This window comes from Tachyglossus aculeatus, chromosome 5, assembly GCF_015852505.1.
Source record: "Tachyglossus aculeatus isolate mTacAcu1 chromosome 5, mTacAcu1.pri, whole genome shotgun sequence".
Classification (NCBI taxonomy): Eukaryota; Metazoa; Chordata; class Mammalia; order Monotremata; family Tachyglossidae; genus Tachyglossus; species Tachyglossus aculeatus.
The window spans coordinates 7,406,411-7,418,443 of record NC_052070.1 but is presented as its reverse complement, the minus strand read 5'-3'; the positions used below and the strand labels follow the sequence as shown (position 1 = coordinate 7,418,443).

The 12,033-nt window shown below is 46.7% G+C and overlaps 1 protein-coding gene across 1 annotated transcript in view; it reads left to right on the top strand.

Annotated features, from left to right (window-relative positions):
* AAK1 (AP2 associated kinase 1) overlaps positions 1 to 12,033 on the top strand; it is a 211,845-nt gene that overhangs the window by 128,125 nt on the left and 71,687 nt on the right. Inside the window, exons 12-13 of the mRNA XM_038746417.1 lie at positions 4,508 to 4,699; positions 10,381 to 10,610. Coding sequence (XP_038602345.1) covers positions 4,508 to 4,699; positions 10,381 to 10,610 — 422 coding nt within the window. The remainder of the gene's footprint in view (positions 1 to 4,507; positions 4,700 to 10,380; positions 10,611 to 12,033) is intronic.

Here is a 12,033-nt window from a genome sequence, read left to right as displayed (position 1 = left end):
ACCACCCAACAGTGGGCTCACAGTCTAGTTTCCCTCAGACCCCAGGTCACCAGCTCAGCCCCGACTACAGGTCCCAGCCTTTTGACTCTCTCCCTTTCATTCATTCAATGGTATTTATTGAGCGCTTACTGTGTGCAGAGCACTGGACAGAGCGCTTGGGAAGGACAAGTTGGCAACATCTAGATACGGTCCCTACCCAACAGCGGGCTCACAGTCTAGAAGGGGGAGACAGAGAACAAAACAAAACATATTCACCAAATAAAGTAAGTAGAATAAATATGTTCAAGTAAAAAATCAATAAATAAAGTAATAAATACCTACAAACATATATACAGGGGCTGTGGGGAAGGGAATCAATCAATCAATCGTATTTATTGAGCACTTACTGTGTGCAGAGCACTGGACTGAGCGCTTGGGAAGGACAAGTTGGCAACATCTAGAGACGGTACCTACCCGACAACGGGCTCACAGTCTAGAAGGGGGAGACAGAGAACAAAGCAAAACATATTCACAAAATAAAATAAGTAGAATAAATGTGTACAAGTAAAATAAATCAATAAATAAAGTAATAAATACCTACAAACATATATACATATATGCAGGGGCTGTGAGGAAGGGAATCAATCAATCAATCAGTCGTATTTATTGAGAGCTTACTGTGTGCAGAACACTGGACTGAGCACTTGGGAAGGACAAGTCGGCAACATCTAGAGACGGTCCCTACCCAACAGCAGGCTGACAGTCTAGAAGGGGGAGACAGACAACAAAACCAAACATGCTAACAAAATGAAATAAGTAGAATAAATATCATCATCATCAATCGTATTTATTGAGCGCTTACTGTGTGCAGAGCACTGGACTAAGCGCTTGGGAAGTACAAATTGGCAACATATAGAAACGGTCCCTACCCAACAGTGGGCTCACAGTCTAAAAGGGGGAGACAGAGAACAAAACCAAACATGCTAACAAAATAAAATAGAATAGATATGTGCAAGTAAAATAAATAATTAAATAAATAAATAGAGTAATAAATATGTACAAACATGTATACATATACACAGTATGTACAATATGTACAAATATGTACAAGTAAAATAAATAAATAGAGTAATAAATACCTACAAACATATATACATATATATAGGTGCTGTGGGGAAGGGAATCAATCAATCAATCATATTTATTGAGCGCTTACTGTGTACAGAGCACTGGACTGAGTGCTTGCGAAGGACAAGGTGGCAACATCTAGAGACGGTCCCTACCCAACAGCGGGCTCACAGTCTAAAAGGGGGAGGCAGACAACAAAACAAAACATATTAACAAAATAAAATAAGTAGAATAAATATGTACAAGTAAAATAAATAAATAAATAGAGTAATAAATACCTACAAACATATATACATATATACAGGTGCTGTGAGGAAGGGAATCAATCAATCGTATTTATTGAGCGCAATAACAATAATAATACTGATGGTATTTGTTAAGCGCCTAAGAGATACAACTGAATGAACTTAGTCCATTGCTCTGCATACAGTAAGCGCTCGTAGGTCCCGTTGAGCGGATGAGCGAACGCCGTACAGTGCTCTGCATGCAGTCTTAATCCCCATTTTACAGATGAGGTCACTGAGGCCCAGAGCATAATAATAATTATATGTATTGAGAAGCAGCGTGGCGCAGTGGAAAGAGCCCGGGCTTGGGAGCCAGAAAATGGGGATTAAGACTGTGAGCCCCCAGTGGGACAACCTGATCACCTTGTAACCTCCCCAGCGCTTAGAACAGTGCTTTGCACCTAGTATGCGCTTCCTAAATGCCATTATTATTATTCTAGTAAGCGCTTAACAAATACCAACATTATTATTATTATTGTTATTCTCTGGGCCTCAGTGACCTCATCTGTAAAATGGGGATGAAGACTGTGAGCCCCATGTGGGACAACCTGATTACCTTGGCTCTCCCCCAGCGCTTAGAACAGTGCTTTGCACATAGTAAGCGCTTAATAAATGCCATTATGATTATTACAGTAAGCGCTTAACAAATACCAACATTATTATTATTGTTGTTATTCTTTGGGCCTCAGTGACCTCATCTGTGAAATGGGGATGAAGACTGTGAGCCCCATGTGGGACAACCTGATTACCTTGTATCTACCCCAGCGCTTAGAACAGTGCTTTGCACATTTGTAAGCGCTTAATAAATGCCATTATTATTATTACAGTAAGCGCTTAACAAATACCAACATTATTATCATTGTTATTCTCTGGGCCTCAGTGACCTCATCTGTAAAATGGGAATGAAGATTGTGAGCCCCATGTGGGACAACCTGATTACCTTGTATCTCCCCCAGCGCTTAGAACAGTGCTTTGCACATAGTAAGCGCTTAATAAATGCCATTATTATTATTCTAGTAAGTGCTTAACAAATACCAACATTATTATTATTATTGTTATTCTCTGGGCCTCAGTGACCTCATCTGTAAAATGGGGATGAAGACTGTGAGCCCCATGTGGGACAACCTGATTACCTTGTATCTCCCCCAGCACTTAGAACAGTGCCTTGCACATAGTAAGCGCTTAATAAATGCCATCATTATTATTATTATAGTAAGTGCTTAACAAATACCAACATTAATATTATTATTATTGTTATTCTTTGGGCCTCAGTGACCTCATCTGTAAAATGGGAATGAAGATTTTGATCCCCATGTGGGACAACCTGATTACCTTGTATCTCTCCCAGTGCTTAGAACAGTGCTTTACACATAGTAAGCGCTTAATAAATGCCATTATGATTATTACAGTAAGCGCTTAACAAATACCAACATTATTATTATTATTGTTATTCTTTGGGCCTCAGTGACCTCATCTGTCAAATGGGGATGAAGACTGTGAGCCCCATGTGGGACAACCTGATTACCTTGTATCTACCCCAGTGCTTCGAACAGTGCTTGGCACATAGTAAGCGATTAACAAATACCAACATCATTATTATTATTATTATTCTCTGGGCCTCAGTGACCTCATCTGTAAAATGGGGATGTAGACTGTGAGCTCCCCGGGGGACAAACTGATCACCTTATAACCTCCCCAGCGCTTAGAACGATGCTTGGCACATAGTAAGCGATTAACAAATACCAACATTATTACTATTATTATTCTCTGGGCCTCAGTGACCTCATCTGTAGTGACCTCATCTGTAAAATGGGGGTGAAGACTGTGAGCCCCCCGGGGGACAACCTGATTACCTTGTAACCTCCCCAGCGCTTAGAACGGTGCTTGGCACATAGTAAGCGCTTAACAGATACCATCATTATTATTATGTGAGGAGTGAGGGCATTCCGGTCTGGAGGCAGAATGCGGGCCAGGGGTCGGCGGCGAGATAGGCGAGATGGGAGCCCAGGGGTTCGGCAGTGAGATAGACGAGATGGGGGCCCAGGGGTTCGGCAGTGAGATAGACGAGATTGGCAGGGAGGTTGGCATTAGAGGAGCAAAGCAGAGTGCGGGCTGGGTTGGAGGGGGAGAGCAGCCAGGTGAGGCATCGGAGGTGGCGTTGAGGGTGGCATTGGTCGCAGGCCCGGAGGAATCAATCAGTCAATCAATCGTATTTATTGAGCGCTTACTGTGTGCAGAGCACTGGACTAAGCGCTTGGGAAGTCCAAGTTGGCAACATATAGAGACAGTCCCTACCCAACAGTGGGCTCACAGTCTAAAAGGAGGAGACAGGGAACAAAACCAAACATACTAACAAAATAAAATAAATAGAATAGATAGGTACAAGTAAAATTAATAAATAGAGTAATAAATCTGTACAAACATATATCCATATATACAGGTGCTGTGGGGAAGGGAAGGAGGTAAGATGGGGGGGATGGAGGGGGGGACGAGGGGGAGAGGAAGGAAGGGGCTTCCTTCTCCCCCTTTTAGACTGTGAGCCCACTGTTGGGTAGGGACTGTCTCTATGTGATGCCAATTTGTACTTCCCAAGCGCTTAGTACAGTGCTCTGCACATAGTAAGCGCTCAATAAATACGATTGATTGATTGATTGATTGATTGATTGAAGGGGCTGAGTGTGGGAAGGCCTCCTGGAGGAGGTGAGCTCTCAGTAGGGCCTTGAAGGGAGGAAGAGAGCTAGCTTGGCGGATGGGCAGAGGGATTGGGGGCATTCCGGGCCCGGGGGAGGACGGGGGCCGGGGGTCGATGGCGGGACGGGCGAGAACGAGGCCTAACGGGGAGGAGATTAGCGGCAGAGGAGCGGAGGGTGCCGGCTGGGCTGGAGAAGGACAGAAGGGACGGGAGGGAGGAGGGGGCCAGGGGATGAATGGACAGCCTGGAAGCCCAGGATGAGGAGTTTCTGCCTGGTGCACAGATTGATTGGTAGCCACTGGAGATTTTTGAGGAGGGGAGTAACATGCCCAGAGCGTTTCTGGACAGAGACAATCCGGGCTGCAGCATGAAGTATGGAAGCCCGGTCTCTCACCCTCCCATCTCTCCCTTCCTCCCGCCTCAGTTCCAGGCCCTGCAGCCTCCGATGGCGGCCTTCGCCGGCCCGCCTCAGGGAGCCACGCCGGCGCCGATGCCCAACTTCTACCAGCCGCCGCCGCCGGGCCACCACCCCGCCCTGCAGCAGAAGCCCGCCGGGGCCGCCGGCCCCCCGAAACAGCAGCCCCAGGCCCAGCCGGCCGCCCCCCAAGAGCCAGCGGTGAGTTCCGGGGAGGGCGGGCGATACCCCGGAGCCGCCAGGAAGGGAAGAAGCCCTAGATTCAGTCATATTTACTAAGCGCTTACTGTGTGCAGAGCACTTGGAAAGTACAGTGCAACAATAGAGACGTTCCGGACTTCATTCATTCATTGAATCGTATTTATTGAGCGCTTACTGTGTGCAGAGCACTGGACTAAGCACTTGGAAAGTACAGTGCAACAATAGAGACGCTCCGGACTTCATTCATTCATTTATTGAATCGTATGTATTGAGCACTTACTGTGTGCCAAGCACTGGACTAAGCACTTGGAAAGTACAGTGCAACAGTAGAGACACTCCAGACTTCATTCATTCATTCATTCATTGAATCGTATTTATTGAGCGCTTACTGTGTGCAGAGCACTGGACTAAGCACTTGGAAAGTACAATACAACAATAGAGACGCTCCGGACTTCATTCATTCATTCATTCATTCATTGAATCATATTTATTGAGCACTTACTGTGTGCAGAGCACTGGACTAAGCATTTGGAAAGTACAATGGAACAATAGAGATGCTCCGGACTTCATTCATTCATTCATTGAATCATATGTATTGAGCGCTTATTGTGTGCAGGGCACTGGACTAAGCACTTGAAAAGTACAACAATAGAGACGTTCCGGACGTAATTCATCCATTCATTCATTGAATTGTATTTATTGAGCGCTTACTGTGTGCAGATCACTGGACTAAGCACTTGGAAAGGACAATGCAACAATAGAGATGCTCCGGACTTCATTCATTCATTTATTGAATTGTATTTATTGAGTACTTACTGTGTGCAGAGCACTGGACTAAGCACTTGGAAAGTACAATGCAACAACAGAGACGGTCCGGACTTCATTCATTCATTCATTCATTGAATCGTATTTATTGAGCACTTACTGTGTGCAGAGCACTGGACTAAGCACTTGGAAAATACAACGCAACAATAGAGACGTTCCGGACTTCATTCATTCATTGATTGAATCATATTTATTGAGCGCTTACTGTGTGCAGAGCACTGCACTAAGCGCTTGGGAAGTACAAGTTGGCAACATCTAGAGACAGTCCCTACCCAACAACGGGCTTACAGTCTAGAAGACGTAATAATAACGATGGTATTTAAGCGCTTACTGTGTGCAGAACACTTGGAAAGTACAATGCAACAATAGAGACGCCCCGGACTTCATTCATTCATTTATTCATTGAATAGTATTTATTGAGCGCTTACTGTGTGCAGAGCACTGGACTAAGCACTTGGGAAGTACAAGTTGGCAACATCTAGAGACGGTCCCTACCCAACAGCGGGCTCACAGTCTAGAAGACTTAATAATAACGATGGTATTTGTTAAGCGCTTACTGTGTGCTGGGCACTTGGAAAGTACAATGCAACAATAGAGATGCTCCGGACTTAATTAATTAATTCATTCACTGAATCGTATTTATTGAGCGCTTACTGTGTGCAGAGCACTGCACGAAGCACTTGGAAGAAGTACAAGTTGGCAACATCTAGAGACAGTCCCTACCCAACAACGGGCTCACAGTCCAGAAGATGTAATAATAACGATGGTATTTGTTAAGCGCTTACTATGTGCAGAGCACTTGGAAAGTACAGTGCAACAATAGAGATGCTCCGGACTTAATTCATTCATTCATTCATTGAATTGTATTTATTGAGCGCTTACTGTGTGCAGAGCACTGCACTAAGCACTTGGGCAGTACAAGTTGGCAACATCTGGAGACAATCCCTACCCAACAACAGGCTCTCAGTCTAGAAGACGTAAAAATAACGATGCTATTTAAGCGCTTACTGTGTGCAGAGCACTTGGAAAGTACAATGCAACAATAGAGACGCTCCGGACTTCATTCATTCATTCATTCATTGAATCGTATTTATTGAGCGCTTACTGTGTGCAGAGCACTGGACTAAGCGCTTGGGAAGTACAAGTTGGCAACAACTAGAGACAGTCCATACCCAACAACGGGCTCACGGTCTAGAAGACGTAATAATAACAATGGCATTTGTTAAGCACTTACTGTGTGCAGAGCACTTGGAAAGTACAATGCAACAATAGAGATGCTCCGGACTAATTCATCCATTCATTCATTGAATTGTATTTATTGAGCGCTTACTGTGTGCAGAGCACTGTACTAAGCGCTTGGGAAGCAGAAGTTGGCAACATCTAGAGACGGTCCCTACCCAACAGCGGGCTCACAGTCTAGAAGACTTAATAATAACGATGGTATTTGTTAAGCGCTTACTATGTGCGAAGCACTGTTTAAGCACTGGGGGGATACCAGGTGATCAGATTGTCCCAGGTGGGCTCGCAGTCTTCAACCCATTTTCCAGATGAGGTAACTGAGGCACAGAGACGGGAAGTGATTTGCCCGAGGTCACCCAGCTGACAATTGGCGGAGCCAGGATTTGAACCCATGACCTCTGTCTCCCAAGCCGGGGCTCTTTCCACTGAGCCACGCTGCTTCTCTAAGCAAGGAGCGTCTACCTGGCACTAAGCCCTGGACGAGGCAGGTGGAGCAGGCGGACACCTAATAATGATAATAATGCTACTTGATAAGCGCTTACTATGCGCCAGACACTGTTGTGAGCGCTGGGGTAGCTACAAGTTAATTAGGCCGGATACAATCCCTGTCCCACGCGGGCTCACCGTCTTCATCCCCTTTTTCCGGATGAGGGAACTGAGGCCCAGAGAAGTGAAGTGACTTGCCCAAGGTCACACAGCTGACAATTGGCAGAGCCGGGATTAGAACCCAGGTCCCCCAACTCCCAGGCCTGGGCTGTGTCCAGTAGGCCATACTGCCTCTTGCTGTGTGACTTTGGGGAAGTCACTTAACTTCTCTGAGCCTCAGCTCCCTCATCTGTAAAATGGGGGCTTAGGCTGTGAGCCCCACGTGGGACAACCTGATCACCTTAGATCACCAGCGCTTAGAACAGTGTTTTGCACATAGTGTGCGCTTAACAAATACCATCATTAGTATTATTATTATTATTACTAATGTTAAGAGGAATAATTTAGTAAGAAGAATTGTGGAATCTGAAGTGCTTACTGTGACCCCACTGTCTAGACTGTGAGCCAACTTGTTGCCAACTTGTACTTCCCAAGCGCTTAGTACAGTGCTCTGCACACAGTAAGCGCTCAATAAATACGATTGATGGATTGATTGATTGTACCAGGCGTTGTAATAATACTAATGATGGGGTTTATGAAGTGCTTACTATGTGCTAAGCACCGTTCTAAGCGCTGGAGAGGGCACAAGGTGATCAGGTTGTCCCGTGGGGGGCTCACAGTCTTCATCCCCATTTTCCAGGTGAGGGAACTGAGGCCCAGAGAAGTGAAGTGACTTGCCCAGAGTTACACAGCTGACAAGTGGCGGTGGCAGGACTTGAACCCACGACCTCTGACTCCAAATCCCACCCCCTGTTTGTCAGTCATTGAGTGCTTACTGTGTGCAGATCACTGTACTAAGCGCTTGGGAGAGGACAATAGAAAAATGAACAGACATTCCCTGCCCACAGTGAGCTTCCAGTCAGTCAATCATATTGCAGCAGCATGGCTCAGTGGATTTATGGGTTCGAATCCTGACTCTGCCAATTGTCAGCTGTGTGACTTTGGGCAAGTCACTTCACTTAACTGGGCCTCAGTTCCCTCATCTGTAAAATGGGGATTAAGGCTGTGAGCCCCCTGTGGGGCAATCTGATCACCTTGTAACCACCCCAGTGCTTAGAACAGTGCTTTGCACATAGTGAGCGCTTAATAACATATTAAGCATATGCCATCATTAAACATATGCCGTCATTATTGTTATTATTATGTGCCAAGCACTGTTCTAAGCACTGGGTTAGATGATGATGATGATAGTATTTGTTAAGTGCTTACTATGTGCCAAGCACTGTTCTAAGTGCTGGGGGAGATGCAAAATTATCAGGATGTCCCAAGTGGGGCTCACAGTCTTCATCCCCATTTTCCAGATGAGAGAACTGAGGCCCAGAGAAGTGAAGTGACTTGCCCAAAGTCACCCAGCTGACAAGTGGCGGAGGCAGGATTAGAACCCATGACCTCTGACTCCGAAGCCCGGGCTCTTTCCACTGAGCCACGCTGCTTTTCTAGATGCAATGTAATCAGGTTGGACATGGTCCCTGTCCCACATGGGGCTCACAGGCTTCATCCCTATTTTACAGATGAGGTCACTGAGGGACAGGGAAGTTAAGTCACTTACCCAAGGTAACACAGCAGACAATAATAATAATAATAATAATAATAATAATGGTATTTGTTAAGTGCTTACTATGTGCCAAGCACTGTTCTAAGCTCTGGGGGAGCTACAAAGTCATCAGGTTGTCCCATGTGGGGCTCACAGTCTTTATCCCCATTTTACAGATGAAGTCACTGAGGTACGGGGAAGTGAAGTGACTTGCCCAGGGTCACACAACATACAGGTGGCAGAGCTGGGATTAGAACCCAGGACCTTCTGACTTCCAAGCTCATGCTCTATCTACTAAAGTCATCCTTTCGATCCCCCCCGCCTTACCTCCTTCCCTTCCCCACAGCACCTGTATATATCAATCAATCGTATTTATTGAGCGCTTACTGTGTGCAAAGCACTGTACTAAGCGCTTGGGAAGTCCAAGTTGGCAACGTATAGAGACAGTCCCTACCCAACAGCGGGCTCACAGTCTAGAAGGGGGAGACAGAGAACAAAACCAAACATACTAACAAAATAAAATAAATAGAATAGATATGTACAAGAAAAATAGAGTAATAAATATGTACAAACATCTATACATATATACAGGTGCTGTGGGGAAGGGAAGGAGGTAAGACGGGGGGATGGAGAGGGGGAGGAGGGGGAGAGGAAGGAGGGGGCTGAGTTTGGGAAGGCCTCCTGGAGGAGGTGAGATCTCAGTAGGGCCTTGAAGGGAGGAAGAGAGCGAGCTTGGCGGATGGGCAGAGGGATTGGGGGCATTCCAGGCCCGGGGGAGGATGTGGGCCGAGGGTCGACGGTGGGACGGGCGAGAACGAGGCCTAACGGGGAGGAGATTAGCGGCGGAGGAGCGGAGGGTGCCGGCTGGGATGGACAAGGACAGAAGGGAGGGGAGGGAGGAGGGGGCCAGGGGATGGATGGATGGATTGACAGCCTGGAAGTCCAGGGGGAGGAGTTTCTGCCTGATGCGCAGATTGATTGGGAGCCACTGGAAATTTTTGAGGAGGGGAGGAACATGCCCAGAGCGTTTCTGGACAAAGACAATCCGGGCAGCAGCGTGAAGTATGGCTTGTCCCCCTCTCCATCCCCCCCGCCTTACCTCCTTCCCTTCCCCACAGCACCTGTATATATGGATATATGTTTGTACAGACTTATTACTCTATTTTACCTGTGCATATCTATTCTATTTATTTTATTTTGTCAATATGTTTGGTTTCGTCTCCGTCTCCCCCTTCTAGACTGTGAGCCCGCCGTTGGGTAGAGACCGTCTCTATAGGTTGCCGACTTGGACTTCCCAAGCGCTTAGTCCAGTGCTCTGCACGCAGTGAGCGCTCAGTGAATACGACTGACTGATTGATTGACAGTAGGGGAGTCGGGCGGACACGTTCCCTGCCCGCAAGGATCTCACGGTCCGGTTTTGTTCCGCCTCCGTCCGCAGGCTCCCGCCCGCCCGCCGCAGCCGGCCCAGGCCTCGGCCTCCCCGCCTCCCGGCCTCCAGGGCCCGAAGCTGGGCTCCCTCACGCCGCCGTCGTCGCCCAAGGCCCAGCGGGCCGGCCACCGCCGCATCCTCAGCGACGTCACCCACAGCGCCGTCTTCGGGGTCCCGGCCAGCAAGTCCACCCAGCTGCTGCAGGCCGCCGCCGCCGAGGCCGGCCTCAACAAGTCCAAGTAATAATAACAATAATAATAATGGTATTTGTTAAGCGCTTACTACGTGCCAAGCACCGTTCTAAGCGCTGGGGGAGATACAAGGTCATCAGGTTGTCCCACGTGGGGCTCACAGCCTTCACCCCCATTTTACAGATGAGGGAACTGAGGCACAGAGAAGTGAAGTCACTTGCCCAAATAATAATAATGGCATTTATTAAGTGCTTACTATGTGCAAAGCACCGTTCTAAGCGCTGGGGAGGTTACAAGCTAATAATAATGATGGTATGTGTTAAGCGCTCAGTATGTGCCAAGGACTGTTCTAAGCGCTGGGGAGGTTACAAGCTAATAATAATGATGGTATGGGTTAAGCGCTCAATATGTGCCAAGTACTGTTCTAAGCGCTGGGGAGGTTACAAGCTAATAATAATGATGGTATGGGTTAAGCGCTCAATATGTGCCAAGTATTGTTCTAAGCGCTGGCGGGGGGATACAAGCTAATAACAATAATAATGATAGTATTTATTAAGTGCCTACTACATGCCAAGCACCGTTCTAAGCACTGGGGGAGATACGAGGTCATCAGGTTGTCCCACGTGGGGCTCACAGTCTTAATCCCCATTTTACAGATGAGGGAACTGAGGCACAGAGAAGTGAAGTCACTTGCCCAAATAATAATAATGGCATTTATTAAGTGCTTGCTATGTGCCAAGGACTGTTCTAAGCGCTGGGGAGGTTACAAGCTAATAATAATGATGGTATGTGTTAAGCGCTCAATATGTGCCAAGTACTGTTATAAGCGCTGGGGAGGTTACAAGCTAATAATAATGATGGTATGTGTTAAGCGCTCAATATGTGCCAAGTACTGTTCTAAGCGCTGGGGGGGATACAAGCTAATAACAATAATAATGATAGTATTTATTAAGTGCCTACTACGTGCCAAGCACCGTTCTAAGCACTGGGGGTAGATACGAGGTCATCAGGTTGTCCCACGTGGGGCTCACAGTCTTAATCCCCATTTTACAGATGAGGGAACTGAGGCACAGAGAAGTGAAGTCACTTGCACAAATAATAATAATGGCATTTATTAAGTGCTTACTATGTGCAAAGCGCTGGGGAGGTTACAAGCTAATAATAATGATGGTATGTGTTAAGCGCTCAATATGTGCCAAGTACTGTTCTAAGCGCTGGGGAGGTTACAAGCTAATAATAATGATGGTATGTGTTAAGCGCTCAATATGTGTCAAGTACTGTTCTAAGCGCTGGGGGGGGAATACAAGCTAATAACAATAATAATGATGGTATTTATTAAGTGCCTACTACATGCCAAGCACCATTCTAAGCACTGGGGGAGATACGAGGTCATCAGGTTGTCCCACGTGGGGCTCACAGTCTTAATCCCCATTTTACAGATGAGGGAACTGAGGCACAGAGAAGTGAAGTC